This window comes from Dasypus novemcinctus, chromosome 19 (genome assembly GCF_030445035.2).
Source record: "Dasypus novemcinctus isolate mDasNov1 chromosome 19, mDasNov1.1.hap2, whole genome shotgun sequence".
NCBI lineage: Eukaryota > Metazoa > Chordata > Mammalia > Cingulata > Dasypodidae > Dasypus > Dasypus novemcinctus.
Genome location: NC_080691.1, coordinates 84892395 through 84916903, shown reverse-complemented (window position 1 = coordinate 84916903; position 24509 = coordinate 84892395). Strand labels below are relative to the sequence as shown.

The following is a 24509-nucleotide window of genomic DNA, read 5'->3' as shown; positions in this document are numbered from 1 at the left end:
TTGGGTCATTCATTGCGACATTCAGATCTGAATGCGGGGAGCGATGACGGGGAACTTTGTACTGTCCTTGCAATTTTTCTGTAAACCTAAAACTCCTCTAAAAAAAATAAAGTTTATTTTTTTGAAAGTGCAAAAAAGTCAAAACCATGTGGTTGGATGAATGGGATATTGGGGTGTGTGAATGTTAGTCAAATCCTTCACCCTTTCTGCCCGGGCCTCCGTTTCCGCATCTGGAAGTTGGGGGTGATGGGGCTGGGGCCTCATGGCGCTGCCCTGAGGATGGCGGGAGAGCCCGGCGTCTAGCGTACAGCCGCCTGGACCGCCATCACCTTCATTTTCATCGGGGGGTGGCTGCTGCTGGAATTTTGGGAGTGGCCATGGGGGGGTCAGGGGTGGCCAGGGGGTCAGGACTGCACCCCCTGGAGAGGCGAGAACATAGCCCGGCATAGCTGTGAGTATGGCGTGCCGCACGTGTGGGCGGATAACAAGTAGAACTTTCCCTCTCCTTCCCCACGCGGCTACCCTTCCACACCCCCATCCCCGAATTATCACCGCTGGTGTCAGGGGAGAGACACAGGACGCTGCCCACGGGGCCCCTAAAAAATCACAGGTCTCGGGAAGGTCATTATTTTAATGTCCACGCCGCCTCGGGGCGCCCCCCGCAGAGGGTAAGGGAATAAATACACAGGTTGGGGGAGGCCGCAGGCCCGGCCCCCAGCCTGGGATGGAGGGGGACCCCCGTAGGCCTCGGTGTTCCTGCAAAACGGGGCAGGAACCACTGTGGGCCGCGAGGGACAGCGTGGTCTAGGGGCCTCCTGTCCCCCCAAAGAGCCGGAAGGCGCTGAGCTATGGGTGCTGGGGTCGGGGGACGCGCTCCGGCAGGGAGGGGCCTCCTGCCGTCCACCAGGGGGGCGCCAGAGCCCGCGCCCCCCTCCCGAGGGGTCGCATGTGGGCCCTCACCTCTAGGGATCCCCGACTCCCCAGAGAGCCCCGCCCGCCCCCCGGTCCGCGAGCTCCTGATTTCTTCTCCGGCCTCACAAATGGCCGTTTCGCCCCCTGTCCGAGGAGGTAAACTGAGTCAGGGCGGGAGAGCGCGGCAGGGGCCGTCCGGGGGAGAGGCGGCCCTCCGTCCCCTCCCGACTCGCCCCAAGGCCCTCTGCGCGCCCCCCCCCCCCGGGGCTGGAGTGACAGCGGGGCGGCGGGCGGGGCCTGCGTCACAGCAGGTTGATCTCGTCCAGGTAGCGGGCGAGCACCGAGTCCCGCACGTCCTTGAAGACCTTGCGGATGTTCTGCGTGTCCGTGGCGCACGTGTAGTGGCTGAAGAGGCGCCGCGAGCGCGCGCCCTTCTTGCTGCCGTCGGCGCCCTCGGCGCAGCGCGCGTACATGCCCGCGTACATGTCCAGGATGAACTTCTTGGCCGCCTCCGCGTCCTGCTTCGGGCCTGGGGGCGAGGAAGGGCGGGTGAGAGCGGGCTGCGGGCCGGGGCAGAGGCGGGGCGCGTGGTGCCGCGGGCGCCGCCATGTTTGGCGGGTGGAGCTGGTCACGTGACTCGGCCCCGGCCAATGGGAGCGTCGGGGAGTGGCCCGGGACGATCACGTGACCCGAGAGGGCCCAATGGGATTCGGTTCTGGGTCTTTGGGCCAAACTGTCGGGGCAGAGCGACCCTGGCTCTTGGCAGGGTTTGGGGGATCTGGAGGGGCAGAGACAGACGACCTGATACTGTGCAGATGGGGAGACTGAGGCCAAGAGGAGAGGGGATGGTGGCCCTGGGAAAAGGCATTGTGAATTAGGGGCTTCCGGAGACCCAGTTCTGGCTGTGCTACTTACTAACTGGGTTACCTTATATAATCCATTCACCCTTTCTGAGCCTCAGTTTCCCCATTTGTAAAGTGGGGCTCACACCAGTCCCAGGCCTTCTAGAGTTGTGACGTTTCAGTGCCAAGGCCTAGAGGTCTCAGTGTTACGTATCAGAAGCCACGGTGATCACATTTCAGAAAAGCAGGGTAGGATAGTGGTTAAGGACGGCAGGTTCCCAAAGCAGACTGCCTGCGTTTTAATCCACCTTTTTTCCCACTTACTGGCTCTGCAACTCCTGGCAAGTGACAGCATGGCCCTGTGCCTCAGTTTCCCCCCTCTATAGAATGGCAAGAAAAATAATACTTATGGCAGAGGACTAAGTGAGGTGCTCCAGCCACCGGTGCTGAGAGACGAGGGTGACTCATGGGGGTTCTCTTTGATCTGGATGAGAAAAAACTCTCTCAAACTTTCCATCCATGGTCCGAGCCGTGGTCCAAGTTCCAGGGCTGCTCGGTGGGGAAAGGAGTGAGGGGTACCCAGGCCACCATCCTGGGGACGGCCAAGCCAGTGGGGATGTCACCAAAGCTTATGATTACCGACTGTTGACCAAAGGCTTCCCCGACTGTGGGAGCTTGGATTGGAAAAGGTCCCCTCAACGTTCAAGGTCATCGGGAACCTCAGAGTGTGGCCCGATCTGGAAGTAGGGTCTTTGCAGATGGAATTAAGTTAAGGTGAGGTTCTCTTGGATTAGGGTGGGCCCTACAGTCAGTTCCTGGTGTCCTTATGAGAAAAGAGAGGACGTGGAGACACAGAGGGAGGCGGCCGCGTGGAGGCGAAGGCAGAGCCTAGAGGGGTGCTGCTACAAGCCAAGGAGTGCTGAGGAGGGCTGGAAACCAGGAGAGGGCCACGAGCAGAACCTCCCTCGGAGCCTCCAGAAGGACCCCTACCCTCCATACACCTAGAAGGCTTTGAGCTACCCAGTTGTGTGGCCATTTTTATCTCCAAGGTGGCCCCCATCGTTCCCTGCATCCCTGCCTGCAGGCCATTCCTCCGTCAAGAGATGGAGTCTGTTTCCTCTGCTTTCAAATCAGGACAGGCCCAGATGGCTTGCTTGACCCACAGACTCTGGAGGGTGTAACATTGTGGAACTTCTGAGGCGGTTTACAAATGCTTGCAGCTCCCACCTGGACCTCTTGAACTACCCTCTAAGAAGCCTGAAGACCCTGGGACCGCCATGCTGGGAGGAAGCCCAATCCACATGGAAATATCAGACACCCAATTATAAGACACCGAAAGGAGGGGACGGGCACCAAAGTCCCAGGTACACAGGGAAGAAGTCATTTTGGAATTGTCATCTCTGATCCCAGCCACCCCAACTGATACCTCATGGATGGATTTTACCCAGGCAAGGGAGCCTTTCCCAAACTCCTGACCCATAAAATTATGAGCAAAGAAAATTATTGTTTTAAGAAACTTAAGTTTGGGAGGGGAGTTTGTTACGCAGCAATAGCTAACTGGGATACATCTACCACTTCACTTGCTCTCTGGGTGAGGTAATACCTAACACACTTTCCCTACTCAACTTCCTGGGTTAATCAAAAACCTACACCCCCCTGTAAGACACACTCAATGGTGCCCACACCTACTGTGTCCCTCTCCTGGTGGGCCTGGCTCTTGGCCCCTCCAGTTGTGTTCCCAAACCCATTGATGCCAGTTTCACTTAAGCTGATGAACACACAATTGAATGAAACATTACAAAAACCACAAGCACCAAATGAAAAAGGGCTCTTATAGCTGTGAAAACTGAATCACATACTTTGGAAAGACTTGTTAAAAGGTGAGTCATGGATTTTTTAAAAAAATTATCCAATTAGATATAGGTGAGATGACTATGAAAGATCAAGAAAGGAAAAGTTTAAAAAAATCTGGACGATGCCTTCTGGGCATGGCCTTTGACAATGAATTCTAAATGGCAGACCCATACCCAAACCAAAGATCTTGGACTTGACCCCAAGAGGTGGCCAAACAAGTGCAAAACTAAATGTTCAAGGTCAACGTCATATAATGTGTATTTTTATAACTCTCCACTATAATTGACTGGACGGCAGAAGGGGCTTCTGCTATTTTATCCCCATTTTACAGATGGGAAAACTGAGGCCCGGAGAGGTTGGGCAGTGGAAGGAGCTAAATCTGGATCTGTCTGATCCTAAGTTCTTTTTGAAACTCCAGTTTCAAGCCTGGAGGAGGGCTTGGAAGGGCTTCTCTCCACCGGTTTGCTTTTGGGAGGTGAAGGTTACGCAATGTCCTGGAACCACTCACCCTGGAAACCGGGGAAGTAGGTGGCCAGGTGGGACGTGTGGATCTTCTCCTCGAGGATGTCGGTCTTGTTGAGGAAGAGGATGACTGATGTGCTCTTGAACCAGGGAAGCTCCAAGATGGTACCGAACAAAGCCAAGCTCTCCATCATGCGGTTCTGTGGCGGGAGGCACAAGCGGTTAATGCTCCAGCCAGCTAGCTTGGGCTTTCCAGGAAACCCTTGGCCACATGGAGTGGGGACAGTGGCCGTTCATCCAGGGGCTGGGGGGCTCCCCTTTTTCTGCCCAGCTGGGTCTGGGGATGGGGGTGGCTGCCCCTAAACCTGACTTCAGCCCCCGTATGTGGCCGTGTGTCTGAGCAGCTGCCTTGCCAAATACTGGGTCAGTGGTTGATGACTGTCAGTCTGTCCTGAGCGTGCATGGCTGCAGATTTCTCCAGGGACTCAGCTGAGGTTTGTACACCTGGGCGCACCTGTGACCGGGCAGGGTTGTATATCCAAGCGTGACAAAGAGCTGAGCATGTGTGAATGCTCGTGGATGTCTAGGTGGGGCCACCTGTGTGTGTAGCTTTTAGCAGCAACTTCTGGCCATCTGTATTTAGCCACCCACAAATAAAGCTGTTATCTCGTGTGGCTGGATTCGAGGAAGAGACGTGTCAGTATGACCTCGAATGCTCGCTGGCTGATTCAGTCTGAAAGTCACAGTTATAACATCTGTCCCTCCCAGCCCCAAAGGGGTCTATCTGAAACTTCGGCCCCTAAAACCCACGCCTCCCGGACGGTAACTGATCTTCGCGCTGGGGCAAGGAGAAAAGTCCGTGCTCACACAAAGGAGCGCGCCCCCCAGCCTTCGGGAATCAAAGTGGGAAGACTTACCTGCCTAGAGTGAGATTCCCACGGCAGCCTGTGTGTGTGTGTTTGAAGGTGACTGCACCTCCAGACTTGAGTGTTCCTGTGTGTGTGTCATGGTAGAGCTGAGCCTGTGACTCACCCGAGGTTGGCTCCTTGAGTAGGTGTAACAAGCCAGGTGTTCCTTGGGTGTGGCCCCCCGGTCGAGCTCATGGGGACTGGAATTCCCATGTGTCTGGTTGTGTGTGCGTGTGTGTGTGTGTGTGTCTTGAGGCACGACCAGCGACCACTTAAGAGTAGAGGGTCGGGCTCGAAGCCACGTCAGGTGCTCACAGGTGAGTGGTTCCTTAAAGGCAACCACACCTGCCTTTCTGACGATGGGGATTCCTGCTTGGGTGGGAGACGGGGGTCCCCGGGGGTGGGCACACACAGATGACACGCCTGGCCCCGCGGGCGCCCTCACCTCCTGATTGTTCTCCTCGAGGCGCTGGTCGTACTCGCTCAGCGAGGCCAGGTAGATGAGGGCGATCACGTTCTCGAAGCAGTGGATCCACTTCTTACGTTCCGACTTCTGGCCTCCGACGTCGACGATCCTGCCGGCGTCAGAGCCCAGGCTTAACCGGGACCCCCGCCGCGTGGCGCCCCCTCCTCCCCCGATGGCTCGTCGCGGTGGCAGGACTAACGTGGCAGCCGCTGCGTCTGCCCCCTCTCGTAAATGATGGCGCTTTACCAATGATAATGAACATCGAGCCATCTGACAGGTGGAGAAACCGAGGCACAGGGAGGAGAGGGAACTCGTCCAAGCCTTCTGCCCGCCGCGGGGAAGATAGAAGGCCGGACGGATCATCCGCGGGTCCCCCTGGGAGAATCGCCAGCCCCCTCCGGCCTCCGTGTCCCCGTTGCCCTCTTTGGCTTGGGAAGTGCCCAGCTGGCCGCACAGGCGGGGACGGAGGGCCGTTCCGCCAGCAAACGGCGCTGGCCCAGGGCGGGGGCCCCAGCGTCCGGTGCCACACTCCACAACAAAAGCCCGAGCCCCCCCTCCTTCCTGTTCTCTCTTCTCAGAAATGTAGGTCACTGATAGCAGACGGCGCGTCATTTCCCCGGGGATGCAACCGTTACAGGAAAGGCCGGAACTCAGGCTCTGGGCGGGCAAGGCCCAGGACCTCAGGGCGAGAAGGGACCTGCCCGGCCTTACGGGGAGGCAGGACGCGAGGCCGGCGACCCAGTGGCTGGACGGTGGCTGGGCCACTGGCGCCCAAGCCCGTCCCCTCTCGCTGCTCTTTACACTTCCTGGAACCCCCCTCCCTGAAGTGGGACAGGGCAGGCTGAAACTGGGGCTCTGGAGGCTGAGACGGATATGGGTTTCCAGTCTGGGGTTGGCTGCTGGCCAGCTGGGGGACTTGGGGTGCGTCACCTTCCTCTCTGAGGCCGGGCTTCCTCTGAGAGGCCACTCGAGTCACTAGCCTCTCTCTTCGGCCTGCAGCTTACCCAGCTCTCCCCAGCCTAAGGGTCGCCTCTCCAGCCCAGCCTTCCCTGTGAGTTTCCCCCACCTCTACCTTCCCTCTTAAACTCCTACCCACCCATCCATCCACCCACCTTCTATTCGCCCACCCATCCATCTACTCACCCACCCACTTGTCCATGCACCACCCACCCACCATCTGCCCATCTATCCACCCACCCATCCAGCCACCCACCCACCCATTCACTGATCCATCAGTCCACCATCTGACTATCCATTCACCCACTCACCCATCCCTCCATCCATCCCTCCACCCTCCTATCTATCTACCCAACCATCTAACCATCCATTCACCTACCCATCTCGTCACCATCTGCCCATCCATCCATCCACCCACCATCCATCCATCCGTCTACTCACCCACTCATCCACCCACCAATCCACCCACCCATCATCCAACATCTGCCCATCCATCTATCCATCCATCCACCCATCTACCCACCCATCATCCACCCATCCATCCATCCACCATCCACCCATCCATCCGTCCATCCACCCGTCCATCCGTTCATGCACGGATCCATCCATCCAAACCCACCTATTCATTCCTCCATATTTCCAGCCATCCACGCATATTTGCCAACTTCCTCTCTGACCTTGAGCTGACTCCTAGAGAAACAGGAGAATCACACTTGGCCCCTAGCCCGGTGGGACTCTCGGTTCAGGAGAGGAAACCCGTGGTAACCTGATGAATGATGAGCCCGCCCCGTAGGGGCTCTCACAGAGGACGGAACGGTGTTGGGGGAGCCCAGAAGGAGGAGAAACTCAACACAGCCTGTCTCCGTGCATCGCCTCCCAGCCTTCCTCAGCCTCCCTCAGGAGCCGATCTCGCTGCGGTCACTGATAACCTTCTAACTGCCAGTTCCAGAAGTCTCTTCTCTCACTGTGTTCCTCTGGATCTCTCTTTGAACCTTGACATTAGCCATCACTCTGCCTGGATGATTCCTTCCTGCCTAACTCTTGAGTCCTCCTGGGTCTTCTTTTTTTTTTAAAGATTTATTTTTTATTTATTTCTCTCCCCTTCCCCCCCCCCCCAGTTGTCTGCTCTCTGTGTCCAATTGCTGTGTGTTCTTCTGTGACTGCTTCTATCCTTATCAGCAGCATGGGAACCTGCGTTTCTTTTTGTTGCGTCATCTTGTTGTGTCAGCTCTCCGTGTGTGTGGCGCCATTCCTGGGCAGGCTGTACTATTTTTTGCGTGGGGCGCACTCCTTGCACGTGGGGCTCCCCTACACGGGGACACCCCTGCGTGGCAGGGCACTCCTTGCGCGCATCAGCACTGCGCATGGGCCAGCTCCACACGGGTCAAGGAGGCCCGGAGTTTGAACCCTGGACCTCCCATGTGGTAGACGGACACCCTATGCACTGGGCCAAGTCTGCTTCCCCTCCTGGGTCTTCTGGCCTCCAGCCTCATCCCCTCCAGGCCCACCAGAAGGTTCACTCTCTGGGCTCCCGCAGCCCCACATCCATTCCTCTGGCTGAGCCTTGACCACACAGGCTGTGTCTGGTCCTGTCTTCTCTTCTCCAGCAGCCCCTCAAGAGTCAGGACTAGTGAACTCCTACTCATCCTTCAATGCCCCAATGCCAATGCCCCTCTTCCAGGTAGGACTCCCCTCCTGGAGCTCCGGCTCCTCACTCTGGGTTTCTCCAGGCTCCATTCTCCCTCCCACCCAGTCCTGACCACACAGAGTTGGACATGTCTAGGTACAACTTTGCTTCCTCCAGTCTGACAGCTCCTTGAAGGCTGGGACTCGGTGACTCCTATTCGTGCCTCAGGGCCCCAGCTGCCTTGCCCCGCCCCAGGGGCTCAGCCGAGCGCTCACCGCAGGTTGGTTTTCTGCACGGAGAAGCAGTACTCGTTGATGCCGGTGGTGGGCATGCGGCTGCGGAGCACGTCCTGGGCCGTGGGCACGTAGTCCTCCTCCGTGATGCGCTCCAGGTGGGACAGGTAGCTGTGGAGGAAGGAGGCCCAGCCCCGCCTTGCTCCTTCGTTCCTCGCACCCCCATCCCCACCCACGAGGACCCTGTTGGGGGAGGAAGGACCCGGGCCCCCCCCCGGACAGGGCCAGAACCTCTGAGGGTGGAGCCCACCTCGAGTCCCCCCAGCAGCTCCCCCACCTCACTCCACGGAAAGCAGCCCCCCCCGGGGCCCCTCTGCCGGGGTTCCAATCCCCAAGGGTGGACTGGCTGAATGTCGGCCTCCGGCTGCCCCCTCCCACGGACCCTCGTCCTGTAAGCCCCCCCCACAGGGACCCCCGCGGCCCCCAGACTCACTATCCAGCCGAGTCCAGCAGGTGGAACTCGCGCCGCCGCTCGTAGCAGGCCCGGACGCCGCTGTCCCGCCACAGCCACTGGATGGCGGTGGCACAGCGCCTCTGGAAGGTGGTCACCTTGTAGGGGTCCTGGCTCATGACCAGGCTGGCGTGGTGCTGGGGGGACGGCCCGGCCGGTCAGAGCGGCGCCCCCCGCGCCCCGCCCCCAGACCACGCCCCCGCGACCGCGGCCCCGCCCAGACCACGCCCCCGAGGCCCCCGCCCCAGACCACGCCCCACCCCCGAGGCCCCGCCCAGAACACGCCCGAGGCCCCGCCCCAGACCACGCCCCCGCGACCGCGGCCCCGCCCAGACCACGCCCCCGAGGCCGCGCCCCCAGACCACGCCCCGCGGCAGCGGCCCCGCCCCCCGCGGGCCCGCCCGTGCGAAAGTGGGGGGGGCGCGCATGCCGGGCAGACTGCGCTCTGCACGGCCGGGCCTCTTAGGAGGCGAGTCGCCGCCGTCTCCCCCATTTTACAAAGTAGACAACGAGGCTCGGAGAAATGAGGCGACCTGCCCAGAGCCCCACTGCCAGTCGGGGGCCTGCTCAGCCGGAGGTGCCCCCCGGCCCCCGGGCCCCCCGTCCGTGCAGCGACCTCCTGCGTTCCTTCCACCAGAAGCGGGCAGCTGTGTTGTTCAGACCTTGGTGTGTGCGTGTGTGTACACACGTGTGTATGTGCGTGCGCGTTGTGTGCATACGTGTGGGTGTGCCCATGTGCTACTGGCGTGTGCTCGTGTGTATGCATCCGAGCGTGCACGTGTGCAGGTATGCGTGCCTGTGCGTGCACATTCAGATCCATGTTTCTAGGTGCACGTGTGCTCGCGTGTGCATCTCTGTGTGCACGTGTCTGTGCACGAGCGTGTCCACGTGCGTCTGTGTTTGCATTTGCGCGTGTGTCTGTGCACGTGCCTGTGTTTGCGTTGGCGCGTAAACATGTATGCATGTGTGCGCACACGCACGTGATTGTGTTCCCGTGCGCCTGAGCCTGCGTGCCGATGTGCGCGTTGGGGCGGACGGGTGTTGTATGTGCATTTCTAGAACATCCGCCCCAAACCCTCCTGACTGGTCGAGGGCCCAAGAATGTGGAGTGCTGGGGAGGGTCCGGGCTCCCACGACCGAAGACGAGGGTCAATTCGGCCATCCCCCTGCATCAGGCCAGGCAGGCACCGAAGGCCTCCTCTACGGAGGCGAACATCTGGGTTGGGTGGGGTCGGGGAGGGCACGAGAGGGTGGTCCCTGGGAAGCGGCAGGCTTGATCCCTAAAAAACTTCTCTGGGCTAAGGACTTTGCACCAGGCTAGAAGGCAGGCTGGCCCAGGCAGGGCCAGGAGGGAGGGATCTGATGCTTCCACGCCCTCCTTGGCCCCCACACCTCCATGCATGGCCCGGAATTCCCCACCGGAGATGTCTGTTCCTTCCATAATCACCCTGGATGCTGTTACTGTCTGGGAGATGGAAGTGAGAGCGGGGCGGCTCTGGTAACTTCCGGGTGACTGTGGGTGACAGCTAGATGGGAAACTGGGTGTTTGTGGATAACCCCTCTGTGACCTGAAAGTACATTGGCTCCCATGTTTGAAAAAAAAATACAATCAAAATGAATAACAATTTTAAAAGCAAAAAATTAGGGGGAAATCCTTTCAAAAATTCACAGTAAAAAAATATACTCAATGAGGATCATGAATACATCTGAACCTGTTTTGGATGAAGTGAATGTGGGTCCTTGGAAGCTTTTTAAAAGGTAGGAGATGTTTCTTCTGAGACTGGGAGTGAAGCAAGGATGTCTACTCTCACCACTTCTAATTCACACTGTTCTAGAGTCCTGGCCAGTGCAATAAGGCAGGAAAAACAAATTAAAGGTATAAGTTATGGTAAGGAAATAAATTCATTGCTATTATTCATAGATGACATGAATGTAATATATGTAGAAAATCCAAAATAATCTACAGATAAATTATTAGAATAAACAAGTGCATTTAGCAAGGCCTCTGAATGCAAGGTCAATCAATAATCAAAACCAAATATGGGGAAGCGGCTGTGGCTCAATCAGATGGGCTCCCGTCTACCATATGGGGGGCCCTTGGTTCCCATCCCGGGGCCTCCTTGTGAAGGCAGGCTCGCCTGCACACTGTGGAGCGCCGCCTGGCCTGCAGACACTGCGGAGAGCTGACTCAGCAAGGTGACGCAACAAAAAGAAGGGAGACAAGTGAGAGCACAGAGGAGCCCACAGTGAATGAACACAGAGAGCAGACAGCAAGGAAGCCTCAAAGGGGGAGGGGAAATATAAATACATACATATAGACAGACAGACACAGAAGAACATACAGTGAATGGACACAGCGAGCAAACAGCATGCAAAAAGCCACAAGGGGGGGATAAAAAAAAGCCAACCCATTAAAAACAAACAAACAAACAGAAAACAAATATGTCTGTATATTAGGGACTGACTAGTGGAAAATTGAAAAATGTTTAAGTACCATTTACAGTCACATCAAGAAACATCAAATACCCAGGAATAACTCTAGCAGCATATGTGAAACTTCTCTACACTGAAAACTGCAAATTTTTGCTAAGAGAAATGTTCTAAGACCCAAATAAATGGAGGGTTATTCCATGTTCATGGATTGAAAGACTCAGTATTGTGAAGCTCTCAGTTCCTCCCAGATTTATCTACAGATTCAGTGAAATCCTAACCAAAATCCCCAAAAAGGTGTGGGGTATGTGTGTGAAAATTGGCAAATGAATTCTAAAATTTTTATAGAAATGCAAAGCCCATGCAACACTAAAGAACAACAAAGTGGAAGGACATGCATTACTGGGTCTCAAGACCATACTAGAAAGCTACAATAATTAACATGACTTGCTCCTGGGAAGGTAAATTTATCAGTGGAACAGAACAGCTTGCTTTAAGAGTTTCAGGCGCATATGGATGCTTGCTGCATCCCAAAGGTGAGATTGTAGTACAACAGGGAAATGATAATCTCTTCAATGTGGAAAACAAAAGGAAAGAAGCTAGCCTCACACCCTACACAAAATTCAGTGCCAGGTGGAACATAAATCTAAATGGGAACCAATGAAGCGGCTAGAAGATGGCAACAGAGAATTTCCTCATGACCTTAGGGTAGAAAAATATTTCTTAAACAAGCCACCCAAAAAAAAATCCACCAGAGAAGAAAAGATCATGGGGAGCAGAGGGAGCTCAGTGGCTGAGCGCCTGCTTCCCATGTACGAGGTCCTGGGTTCAATCCCCGGTACCTCCTAAAAAATTCAATAAACTTCATTAAAATTAAGAATTTCTGGGAAGCAGACTTGGCCCAGTGGTTGGGGCGTCCGCCTACCACATGGGAGGTCCGCGGTTCAAACCCCGGGCCTCCTTGACCCGTGTGGAGCTGGCCCATGCACAGTGCTGATGCGCGCAAGGAGTGCCATGCCACGCAGGGGTGTCCCCCGCGTAGGGGAGCCCCACGCGCAAGGAGTGCGCCCCGTAAGGAGAGCCGCCCAGCGCAAAAGAAAGTGCAGCCTGCCCAGGAATGGTGCCGCACACACGGAGAGCTGACACAACAAGATGACGCAAAAGAAACACAGATTCCCGTGCCGCTGACAACAACAGAAGCAGACAAAAAGAACACGCAGCAAATGGACACAGAGAACAGACAACTGGGGCGGGGGGCGGGGGGGAGGGAGGAAGGGGAGAGAAATAAATAAAAAATAAACAAATCTTTAAAAAAAATTTCTATTCTTTGAGACACCATTCAAACAGTGAAAATGTAAGCTATAAATGGGAAGAAAATATTTTTAAATCATATAACCAACAAAGGTTTCATATCCAATCTATACAAAGAATTGTTACGAATTGATAACAAAAAAAAGGTGAAGAGCAATACTTTAAAAAATGGCCTAAAATAAAATAAAAGCAAGAACAAATGAGCAAAAGATCTGAGCAGACGCTTCACAAAAGAGGGCAACCAAGTGTCCAATGAAACGTGAAAAAGTGCACAGCATTGCTATGAACTGGGAAAATTCAAGTCAAAGCCACAGCGAGATCACTAAAGATTTGTCCGAAGGGCTGAAGTGAAATGACAGACAGCATCAACTGTTGATGGGAAGGTGGGGCAACTGGAATTCTTTGCGTGCGACTGGTGGGAGGGTGAATGGATACGATCCAAGAAAACAGAAGCATCACAATTGTAAGAGAATCATATACTGCTCGTAATTCCATAGGTGAGAAATTCAAATACAGGCAAAGCAATGGTGATAGAAGCTAGGAGAGTGGCTACACCTGGACGTAGTAACTGAGAAAGGGCTTAGAGGGCTCTGGGGGCTTGACAGGAGCAAGGCCACAACTAGAAATCATTGGAATCATACCACCCACTGACATTTACTGAGCCCAAACTATATTCCAGTTTTGAGATGTTTTGAAAGATTTACACACTTTTAATTTATCTCATCCTCACATCGGCTCTTTGAGGTGGATACTGCAGGTCCCCAACTGCTCATTTAAAATCTTTGGCAGCAGTGAGCAGATGTGGCTCAAGCGGTTAGGAAATGCCTCCCACACGGGAGGGCCCAGGTTTCTTTCCCAGTGCCTCCTAAAGAAGACGACCTGATGCAATGAGCTGGTGCAATGAGCAGACACAAAGAGCAGGGAGCAGGTGTGGCTCAAACAGTTGGGCACCTACCTCCCACATGGGAGGTCCTGGGTTCAGTGCCCCGTGCCTCCAAAAGAACACACGCCGACAATGAGCAGACACAAGAAGCAGAGACAATGAGCAAACACAACGAGCAGACACAGCAAGCAGACAACGAGCAGACCAATGAGGGAGCCATCTTGGGGAGGAAGATTAAAAAAATCCTTGGGACCAGCTTGGATTAAAAACTGAAAAGCTTCCAGATTTGGGGAAGATGGTATGAAGCACAGACCCTTTTGCCACCGTCCCCAATCAGGCCTGGTGCTGGGATCAGCTGTAGCAACATTTCTAAGCGAGCCAGGCACTATCCCAGGACCCACTTCTCGGGCACCACGGGGACTAACAAGAAATGGGCCCGCCCTGGGGGGTCCATGGGGGAGACGTGAGGGGCAGGGGGTGTCATCCTGGTGCCGACGGGCCTGGAACGCCACAGGAAAGTGTGGGCGCTCCCTGGAGGATGGCAGGAAACTGAGGCTTCAGCTGGGAGGACATATATTGGGGTGCAGGGGGCTGGAGAGCAGAATGGGGCTGGGGGCTTGCACAGGTGGGGGGGTGAGGACGGCTGAGCTGGGTCGGTGGGGACGGCGGGGAGGGGCAGGGTCCAGACGCAGTGGACGCAGGCTCGGCCGAGGGATGATGGCCGGGGCACTGGGGTGGGGAGGGGGAGCAGGGCGAACTTGGGGTCGTGCTTGGGGGTGTCCGTGAGAAATCAGGAGAGAAGTTTAGACTCCAGACTGAGGGGGGCCCGGCCCTGCCCTGCGGGCTTCAGGGGACCCCGCCCTGACCTGGGAGGGTCTCAGGGGGCTTGGTCTTGAGCTGGAGGTCTCGGGGGGCCTGTCCTTGAGCTGGGGGTCCTGGGGGGCCTGGCCCTGCCCCAGGGGCCTCAGGGGGCTCGGCCCTGCTCTGGGGGTCCCGGGGGGCCTGGCCCTGCCCTGGGTTTCAGGGGGCTCGGCCTTGAGCTGGGGATCTTGGGGGGCCCAGCCCTGCCTTGGGGGTCTGGGGGGGGTCCGGGCCCTGCCCCGGGTGTCTGGGGGGTCCGGCCCTGCCCCAGGGGCCTCGGGGGACCCGGCACTGCCCCGGGGGTCTTGGGGGGCCCAGCCCTGCCCTGGAGGTCGCGGGGGGCCCAGCCTGACCTGGGGGTCTCGGGGGGCCGGCCCGGCCCGGCCCAGGGGTCTGAAGGGCCCGGCCCTGCTCTGGGGGTCTCGGGGGGTCCGGCCCGGGGTCTGGGGGGCCCTGCTCTGCTCTGGGAATCTGGGGGGCCCGGCCTGGCCCGGGGGTCTGGGGTCTCAGCCCTGCCCGGCCCAGGGTCTGGGGGTCCCTGCTCTGCTCTGGGGATCTGGGGGGGCCCCGCCTGGCCCGGGGGTCTGGGGTCTCGGCCCCGCCCTGGGGATCTGGGGGGCCCGGCCCGGCCCGGGGGTCTGGGGTCTCGGCCCCGCCCTGGGGGTCTGGGGGCCCGGCCCGGCTCACCTGGCTGTCGGGCCTGCTGAAGGGGATCTGCAGGCGGTCCATGGCCTCGAGCATGGCCTGCACGGACACCAGCACGTTCTGGTAGACCAGCGGCCGGAAGCCCCGGCGCTCCTCCTCCGAGTAGCCGGCGCCGTGGATGATGCGCATCTGCTTGATGAACGTGCTCTTCCCGCTCTCGCCGGGGCCTGGGGGGACCCAGCCCCGCTCAGCCCGGGGGGACGGGGGCTGCCGCACGGGACCCCGCTCCGCCACCCCCACCAGGGACTCACCCCCGAGCAAGCACCGGGCCCAGCCGCCGCAGGCCGCGGGTTCAAATCCCGCCTCGCCCGGGCCCCTACCCATGGCCCCGGGCGCTCTGTGCCTCAGTTTCCCCACCTGTAAAACGTGGACTGCCACGGAATCCGCTGTGGAAAGGGGGCGTGAGCATCACCTGAGTCCACCCTAAAGTGCTGGGGGCGGGGGCCGGCCCCCCACGGCCCACAGGCCAAATCCAGCCGGGGCCCTAGTTTTTGCACGGACAGCAGATTTTTTCTGACATTTTTAAAGAAATGGCTTTTAGGTTTTTAAGACCTTTTATGGTTGTGGGTTTTGCATTTCCAAATGGTTGAAAAGAATTTAAAAAGAAAAAGAAGCCCGTGGCACATGAAAATGATAGGAAATTCACATCCCAGGGTTTGTAAATAAAGTTTTATTGGCACACTGCCACGTCCATTCATTGTCACGTCATCTTTGATGACTTTTGTGCTACAGCAGCAGAGCTGAGTGCCTGCGACAGAGACTGACTGGCCTGTGAGGCTGAAAATATTTATTATCTGGCCCTTGTCAGGAAAAGGTGACTGACCCCTGGGTTACGCCATCCTAGCAAATAGCAAGAACTGATAAGAACTCATTATTATGATGATGACCATTTCCTATAGTAATAAAATATTATTTCCTATAATAATAATTACTATTATTTGCTATAATAATTTCAGGTAGAGAGCTTTTTTTGAAGGAGATATGCGGAATAAGTAGGATAAAGAGTGATGAGGCAGTTACTATGGCTGAGAGATCCAGGAAGGCTTCTCGGCGGAGGTGACTCGTGGGCCTGGGGTTGGAAGGCTGGGAAGGTGGACCGCAGGCCGAGTTCTGGAGGAAAGGTACATCACGTGGGGGGAGCGGAATGTGCAAAGGCCCTGAGGCAGCACCGGGGCTGGCATGTGGGGGGCAGCGAGGAGGCCCCGTGGGGCTGGAGCGGAGGGAGCGGGAGGAGGGGAGGGGATGGGGCAGGGCGCGCGGGGCCTGGCGGGCGGCAGGGAGGATGTGGGCTTCCCCCCTGAGGGAGGTGGGAGCCCTGGAGGGCTGCGGGCAGAGGAGGGACGGGCTCTGAGGCAGGTGCTCCCGGGCGCCCTCCGGCTGCTACAGGGAGAGCGGACTGCGGGGGGGGGCTAGGGGGGGAGCCGGGGACCAGGGCAGAGGGTCCAGGCGGGCGACGAGGGCGCTGGACCCAGGGGCGGCCGTGGAGACGGAGAGCAGGCGGCGTTTTCGAGAGAGACCCGGGGACAACAGCCGGCGCGGCCAGGCAGGTGGACAGGACAGAAGGAGGGAGGGGTCCTCGCAGGGCCCGCTGTGGAATCGGGGGGCCCCAGGTGCAAAGCGACAGTGCGACTCGCCCACGTCACGCAGCCCCAAGGCCAGCCCCGGGCCCGTGGGCACAGCGCTGCTGGAACCTTCTGGGGCCCCGGGCCGGGCCTCTCTGTTTTCCCCAGAATGCCGGGGGGGAGGGGCGGGCACCCCCTCCCCGACTCCCCAGGAATGGAGGCTGGGGGAGAGCGGAGCAGGAGGAAGTGTGAGCGGCACAAGAAAAGGGAAGGGGCGGCCGGGCTGGAGCCCAGAAAGGGGAAATAAGTGGGAGATGGCGGAAGTGGGGGGGTGGAAAGCAGGAAGGGGGGGCGGGGGCTCCATCTCGCCGTTGCCCCCTACTCGCCGGGACCACCCGGCAGGCCCCTCGCCCGCGCCCCTGAGGGCGCCGTGGGCAGGCCCGGGGGGGGGGGGGTGGCCTGCTCCCTGGGAGCCTCCGTCTCCCCAGGGCTTGGGTAAGTCTGGTGGCCTCGAGGTCTGGCTATCAAGGACCCTGGCAGCGGGACACTGGGGAAAGCGGCCGGCGGAGGCCAAGGTCAGCGCGCAGCACGCGTCCCGCCCACTCCCCGCTTTCAACCCACGGGCGGCGGCTCTTGCTTTCGGGGAGACTCAAACCCAGCCGGGGTGTTGAGGCACGAGGAGGTATCGGGTCCGCGACGTAGCGCAGATGGTTCAGTAAATAAATGGGGACGCGCGTCAGGTGCGGTTTCTCAGCCGCGACCGCGCACGTGATTACGGAGAGCTTAAACCCGGGTTGACACGGGAAGGGGGGCCACTTTTCTATAAGTGTGAACTTATTCCAAAACGAAAAGTTTTCTTAGAAACAAAACCAAACACACAGGCCTGGGACTCTCTGAAACGCTCCAACGTGTCCGATTCCAGAATTTCTTAGATTTGGGGAAGGGGGTGTGGCATGGAGTCCCCGGACCCCGCAGGCTCTGGGGCAGCACCCCACGCCCCGGCCTCTCACTCATGGAAGTTTCTGCAGCGGGACGCGTGAACGTTCTCAGGATGCAAGGTAAGGTTTCACGCAGAAACTTCCAGAAGCCTTCCGGGTTTTGGAGCTTCGGCGATTTGGGGATCACGGGAAGGGGATCTGCAGAGGGGGCTGTGAGGCCACTTCCTGAGTGCTCACCGTGTGCTGAGGGCGAGCGCCACCTCGCCTGAGCCCCACGGGGACCCCAGTGAGAGAGGGCGAGGCCTTGCCCCGCTGTGCATGAGGGAAGCTGAGTCTCACATGAGCGGAGATCCTTGTCTCGGGTCATGCAACCGGTCTGTAGCCAAGCTGGGACTTGAACTGAGAGCTGCCTGGGCCCAGAGCCCCGGGCTTTTAATTGTTATACCTGCAAGTTCCCCAGGCCCTGCCTGAACCCCATCATCACCGCCACCCAGCACTATCACCACCGTGGCCGTGACCACCACCATCATCACCCTCATCACCGCCTCTGTCACCACCATCACATCAGCATCACCATCGTCACCCTCATCATCCCATCATCCCATCATCACCATCAGCATCATCATCATAGTCACCACCATCATCATCACCACCATCTCCACCATCATCCCATCATCACCATCACCATCATCACCACCATCACATCAGCATCACCATCGTCACCCTCGTCACCACTACCACCACCATCTCCACCATCATCCCATCATGGCCACCGTCATCATCACTACCACCATCACCATCATCATCATCATCATCACCAGCACCACCATCACCCTCATCACCACTTTCTCCATCATCATCCCATCATTGCCATCATCATCATCACTACCACAATCACCACCATCACCATCATCATCACCATCATCACCACTACCACCACCATGACCATCATCATCACCATCATCACCAGCACCCTCATCACCACTACCACCATCATCATCCCATCATTACCATCATCACCATCACGATCACCACCATCACCATCATCATCATCAGTCACCATCACCACTACCACCACATCCCATCATCCCATCATCACCATCACCACCACGATCACCATCATCATAATCACCAGCATCATCATCACCATCACCACCACCTTCTCCATCACTATCACCATCTTCACCACCATCACCACCATCATCACCATCACCATCACCACCATCATTCCATCCCTATCACCACCATGACCATCAGCACCATCACCACCACATCACCATCACCACCAGCACCATCATTCCATCCCTATCACCACCATGACCATCAGCACCATCACCACCATCATCACCATCACCATCACCACCATCATTCCATCCCTATCACCACCATGACCATCAGCACCATCACCACCACATCACCATCACCACCAGCACCATCATCACCACCTTCTCCATCGCTCTCACCACCAGCACCACCATCACCACCACATCACCATCATCACATCACCATCACCATCACCACCACACCACCATCATCACCACCGTCACCACCACATCACCACCATCACCACCGTCACCATCACATCACCACCATCACCACCGTCACCATCACTATCACCATCACCACCATCACCACATCACCACCTTCTCCATCGCTCTCACCATCATCACCACCATCACCACCACATCACCACCACCATCATCATCACCACATCACCATCATCACCATCACCACCACATCACCACCACCACCTTCATTATCACTGTCACACCATCATCATCACCACCTTCTCCATCGCTCTCACCACCATCATCATCATCACCACCTTCTCCATCGCTCTCACCACCATCATCATCACCACCACCATCACATCACCATCACCACCACATCACCACCACCACCTTCATTATCACGGTCACACCATCATCATCACCACCCTACAGACAACAGGGTTTCAGTCTGCCCAGCCCTGCACCGAGGCCCTCTGGGAGGCCCTCGTTCAGTCCCCACCATGACCCCAGCTATTTTCCCATTTGCACGGGAGAAGAAGGGGCTCCGAGAGGGCAGGTGACTTTCCCAGGGTCACACAGCTAGTGGGGAGCGGGGGCCTAGGCGCAGTCTGCACACCTGCCCCACCAGGGGAACGGGCCGTGGGCCCTCAGCCTGGCCAGGCGTCCCCAAGATGCCGGGGAACGTGGTGCTCCTACGGACTCTGGGAAGGCAGGCAGCACCTGTCCACGCCGGCAGAGGCAGCATTTAGACCTACGGCAGGGGACTGGACCCAATGAGCTCCCCGAGTCGGGGAGGCGGTGTCTCCCAACTCTCAGGTCCTGGCCTCCCCGTGCATTACGTAACAAGCAAAAATTCCACGAAGCCACAGTTCTTGTTACTTTGCCGCCACGCACGATCTCCAGCTTCTATTTTGTTCTTTTCCATTGGAAAAAAACAAACAGACAAAAACCCGTTGTCATGCACCAAAGGGATGTCATGACTCACAGAGGGGTCCCAGCCCCGGGTCTGAACGCTCGGCCCGAGCCGCCCCCTGCCGCTGGCCGCTGGCCCTGAGGCTTCTGGTCGTGGCCCTGCGGTCCCCACTCCTGCGTGGAAATGGGGCCACGGATCTGCGTCAGGAAACCCCCCAGCGGGGCTGCGGGCTCGGGGGAGAGCTGCTCCCTCCCGGCCCGGCCGCACAGCCCAGACGGGAAGTGGCGCTTCCTCCTGTGCGGGGACGGGGAACTGGAACCAGCTGCCAGCACCCTGGGGCCGCGCCAGCACCCGGGGCCACGCCAGCACCCAGGGCCGCCTGCCTGGGATGGGCGCTCCAGCGGTTTCCGTCCGCCCAGGGACCCGGGGCCGCTCGGGCCTCAGCTTCTCCGCCCAGCTCCGGCTCAGATGGGCTGCTGACCCCAGACAGATCCGGCCGCCTCCCTGCACCTCAGTTTCCCCATCTGTCATTGGGCTTCTGCAGCTCTGCTCTGCCAAGGACAGTCAAGAATACAGAATTCCACCTCAAGGGACACCTGTCAATGCTTCCTTCTGTCTTTTTTTTTTTTTTTGCCACCCCCTCCCTGCCACATGGCTACCGCTTCATGTCAGAGACGGACCCCCAGCCCCCTTGCCCGCTTCCCCGAAAGGATCAGCCCACCTCCAGGAAAACAAAACAACTCTGGGATTCAATTCCTGTTTTCAAGAGGGGAGGGAGATGGGGAGGTGGTCTACACTGCAGCCCCTGGGGCCACAGAACCCCCCATCCGCCAGCTTGAGGGGCTTTCCTGATTCGGGGCCGCCTGAGCATATGGGAGCCGTAAGAGAGTTCACCAGCTCCAGGAAGCTAGGTGCAGCCCTTGGAGGAAGTTCTCCCCGAAAATGGGTTCATTCATTTTCACGCAGCCTTGGCTGAGTCTGCCCGGGGCCAGGCTCAACGTACGACTGAGCCAGGGGCCGGGGGCTCAGGGGCGGATGAGATAGACGCGGTTCTGCCCTCGGGTGGTAATGGGAGAGACCGAGAATACGCAGGCAAACCAGTAACAAAATGCTCGTGAGGATGTCAGCTCCTAGGCGCCGCCAGGACAGACCAAGCAGGAGAGGGGGGATGAAGGACGGGGGCTGCCCTCGTGGCCAGGGCCGTCGGGGAAAATCTCTCTGAGGGGGCGACCCTTGAGCTGAGACGTGCAGGGAGTGAGGCAGCCAGTCGTGCAAAGGCTTGGGTGAGGGTGAGAGCTCTTGTCAGGGGGAGAGGTGAGTGCAAAGACCCTGGGGTAGGGATAGATGAACCTGAAGGAACAATCGATGAAACTGACCGACTCCCAGCCCGGCGGATCAGGGGGAAAAGGCCCGAAGACACGAATGACCAAATAGCAGGAAGGAAAAAATCCCCGTGGGCGCTGGGTTTCTGTCTGGCATGAATAGAAAAGTGCCGGTCACGGTAGCACGCATCGTGAATTAAGTAACGCCACCGTATACGTGCCCGCGGTTAAAAGGGGAAATGGGATGTCGCATATACGTTCCCACGGTAGAAATTTTTCAGAAAAAAGAACGTGAGATCCTGTACCACGGATCTTAACAGACATTAAATGGATAACAGGAAAATGTTAGGAAGGAATTTATACCTATACGTTTGACCATATAGAAGAAAGGGGCAAAGTCTTCGAACGACACAAACAACCAAAGCGCACTCCAGAAGAAATAGATAGCCAAAGTAGCCCTTTGACGCTTTTTTTTTTAGAAGGTCCCAGGGATTGAACCCAGGACCTCCTATGTGGGAAGCAGGTGCTCAACCACTGCGCTCCACCCTCTCCCCAGCTTTTTAACTCTTGCAGAAATCATATAAAAAGATCTATGAAAGAAATGAAATCTGTCACGAAAACCTTCCAAGTTCTGACAGTTGCCTTCTCGTTTCTACCAAATGTTTGAAACATTGAAGAACAAATGAAATAGTCAATGAAGAACGAAGAAGTCAGGGGGCAGCAGCCAAGCAGCTACGGGTTAGAAAGGTCAAACGGGGGACCGAGTTTGACCTTCAGGCCGCACCAGAGCACCTGCTTACAGGGTGGGGGGCGGGGACTCTCTTACCCAGTTCAGCCATGGGGACCCAGTCTAGAATCACCGGAATGGCCTTGAATTGGGACTCAGTTCCTGGCGACCCCTTCTCCCTTCTCCTTCCTCTCCATCCTCGGGCCCTCCTCTTCCTACCGCGCGGCAGAGGCTATTAAAGATGGCGGAGGTAGGGGAGACCTTCTCGGGGACCCCGGGAGAGCCCCCAGGGCTCGGGTTTTGGGGTTCGGCCAATGAGGCCATGAGCTGGGGGTGGGGGGCAGAATCGTGTGGACGACAAGGACTTGGGGTTTCAGGGCTGCTCCCCGCCCCCCGCCGGCCGTGACCCCCCACCCTGCCTTGCTTCTCTCCTCGCTGCCTGGAACCCTCTACCCGGCTCCCACGTCCCAAAGAGCCGGTCTCGGGAGGGGGGGCTGCCGTGGCCCCAGCGCCCGGCGCGGTCGGGGCCTGGAGAAAGCGCTCGCCGATGAACGCGGTGAGCCCAGCGACCCGTCGTCGCCCCCTTGGCACTGCTGTGGCCCCTGGCGAAGCTTCCGGAACAAATGTCAAGGGGGAGCCTCTGGGGCCAGGGGCCGGAGGGGACCCAGGCTCCCCGCCGCCGAGGGAGAGGCTGGGGCCGGCTCGTTGCGCCATCTGGGCTCTCACCCCGCTCTGCCCGGGACCCGGGCGCGGGCAGGGTGCGCCAGGCCCCGCGAGAGGGCAGGCGGGGGCGGCCTCCCCGGGACTCACCGAGCAGCAGCAGCTTCAGCTCCCCGCGGTCGCGCCTCTTCTGCTCCAGGAGGATCTTGTTGATCTCCTGGTCGATCCTGGCGGCTGCCTTCTCGTCGTCCGTCAGGCAGCAGGGGCAGCAGCGCCAGGCCAGCGACCGGGCCATGGTGGGGGGGGGGCGCGGCGGCTCAGAGGGCGCCAGGCGGCATGGCCCCCCGGCTGGCCCCGGCCGGGGAGGGCTCCGGGCAGCCGGGAGGGCAGGGGGCGCCTCGGGCTTGGGGGTCACCCCCCTGGGGCCCCCCCGACTTCCCTGCCTCGGGGCGCCCGGGGTGCCGGGTGACGGCGAGGCCGAGTGCCGGGAGCAGGGCGGGGGCCGGGGGAGGAGCGGGGGGGAAGGTGGGGCGCTCGGGGCTCCCCGCCCAGCGCCGGGCCTGCCTGGACCCAACCAAACAGGTTGGCGGGCGCGGGCGGTGGGAAGGGGTGCGGTGGGCGCCCCGGGGGAGGGCGGCGGGGAGAGCGAGCCCCAGCCACAGACGGGGCCCCGGCAGGGGCGGCCGCGCCGTCTTCCTCATTCCGGAGAAGGGGTGGGCTCCCACCTCCCTGGGCGCCGCCCCTCGCCACCCCAGTCTGTCCCCAGGCCCACCCCACTTTCTGGGCGTCCCCGAGCCAATAGGAGGAGGGCAGGGGGGACACAGCGGACCCCGACGGGGGCGGCTGGCGCAGATATCAGGACAAATGCGCGTCTCTGTTCCAAGAATGGGGGGGGACACGGGGAAAAGGAACCCTAATGCGCAGCAGGCACCATGGTTTCAGGGCGTCGCTGGAAGCGGACGCAGATTTCACGTGATTTTTATGGAAACCTCCAGCTTCTCTAATTTAAAAAAAAAATTACAAAAAGTATATACATATTTTTTGAAAAACCATTATGCTAAGTGAAAGAAACCAGACCCAAAGTAGGGTCGGGTTCCGTTTGTATAAAACGTAAATATGAATAAATCCGTGCAGACAGTCTCGGACGGGCCACTCGCAGGGCGGTGACGGACAGAGGGATTGAGGGGCGAGGCCGAGGGCTGTGGGTCCCCCCTGGGTGACAGAGCTGCCCCGGGTGGAGCTGGGACGGCAGCGCCCCCCGGGGGATGCCCGCTGATGGGACACTTGGGATAGACTGGACGGCATGTGCCTGTATCTCAATAAAAATGCTTTGGAAACAGTTTTTTAAAAGCCACGGCCCGTTGCCCTGCACCGGTCCCAGCACTTCTGTCTGTCGGCTCGTTGAGCGCACGCTTCGACCTGTGGTCGCTCTGCTTCTCCCCGTTTTACAGATGGGGAAACTGAGCCTTGGAGCAACGGGGTGACTCGCTGGGGGCCGGTTAGGATGAGAGGCGGGAGTCTCGCCCACGAGGGCCAGGGTCTGAGCTTGAAGCGGCCGGCTTTGGGGAGGGGAGGGGCCGGCTTGGCCTGAGCTGTTGACTCATTCTGCATTTATCGAGTGCCGATGTGTGCCAGGCACAGTTCAGGGCGCTGGGGACACAAGTCCAAAAAACCCCCAACCCGCTTCGGGATGGCTGAAGACACGGGAGTGGAGAGGGTCGGCTTATTAACGGCAAGGTTCCTGAGCCTGGCGACAGCACGGAAGGGGCCACGGAAGGGCACGTCCTTGTTCTTAGGAAACGCACAGGGAAGCATTAAGTGTTGGCGGAGCCTGAGGTGGGCAGTCTATGCTTGAGTGTTCAGAAAAGAGACAGATGGTAGGTAGGTAGGTAGGTAGGTAGGTAGGTAGGTAGG

At 58.4% G+C, this 24509-nt stretch overlaps 1 protein-coding gene across 2 annotated transcripts; it reads right to left on the bottom strand.

The window, feature by feature from the left end:
* Positions 1-93: 93 nt before the first annotated feature.
* Positions 94-23278, bottom strand: GNA15 (G protein subunit alpha 15). Of its 2 annotated transcripts, none has more exons than XM_058282269.2 (7): positions 22746-23272; positions 14945-15129; positions 8755-8909; positions 8304-8432; positions 5424-5553; positions 4117-4270; positions 94-1441 (listed from the first exon to the last, which is right to left on the bottom strand). In XM_058282269.2, the coding sequence occupies exons 1-7, from the start codon at positions 22888-22890 to the stop codon at positions 1215-1217; spliced, it is 1125 nt and encodes a 374-aa protein (XP_058138252.1). In that variant the 5' UTR covers positions 22891-23272; the 3' UTR covers positions 94-1214. The 2 variants fall into 2 exon arrangements, with proteins under 2 accessions (XP_058138252.1, XP_058138253.1); XM_058282270.2 differs by lacking the exon at positions 94-1441 and adding an exon at positions 1448-2238 and having other exon boundaries at positions 22746-23278.
* Positions 23279-24509: the final 1231 nt, after the last annotated feature.

Excerpts from the sequence above, each read along its gene's own strand:
- GNA15 (XM_058282269.2), bottom strand. The coding sequence starts at position 22,890 with ATGGCCCGGTCGCTGGCCTGGCGCTGCTGCCCCTGCTGCCTGACGGAC. Across the intron at positions 15,130-22,745 it reads GCTGAAGCTGCTGCTGCTCG|GCCCCGGCGAGAGCGGGAAG; the intron begins GTGAGTCCCGGG and ends GGGTCCCCCCAG. Across the intron at positions 8,433-8,754 it reads CTGCTGGACTCGGCTGGATA|CTACCTGTCCCACCTGGAGC; the intron begins GTGAGTCTGGGG and ends CTTCCTCCACAG.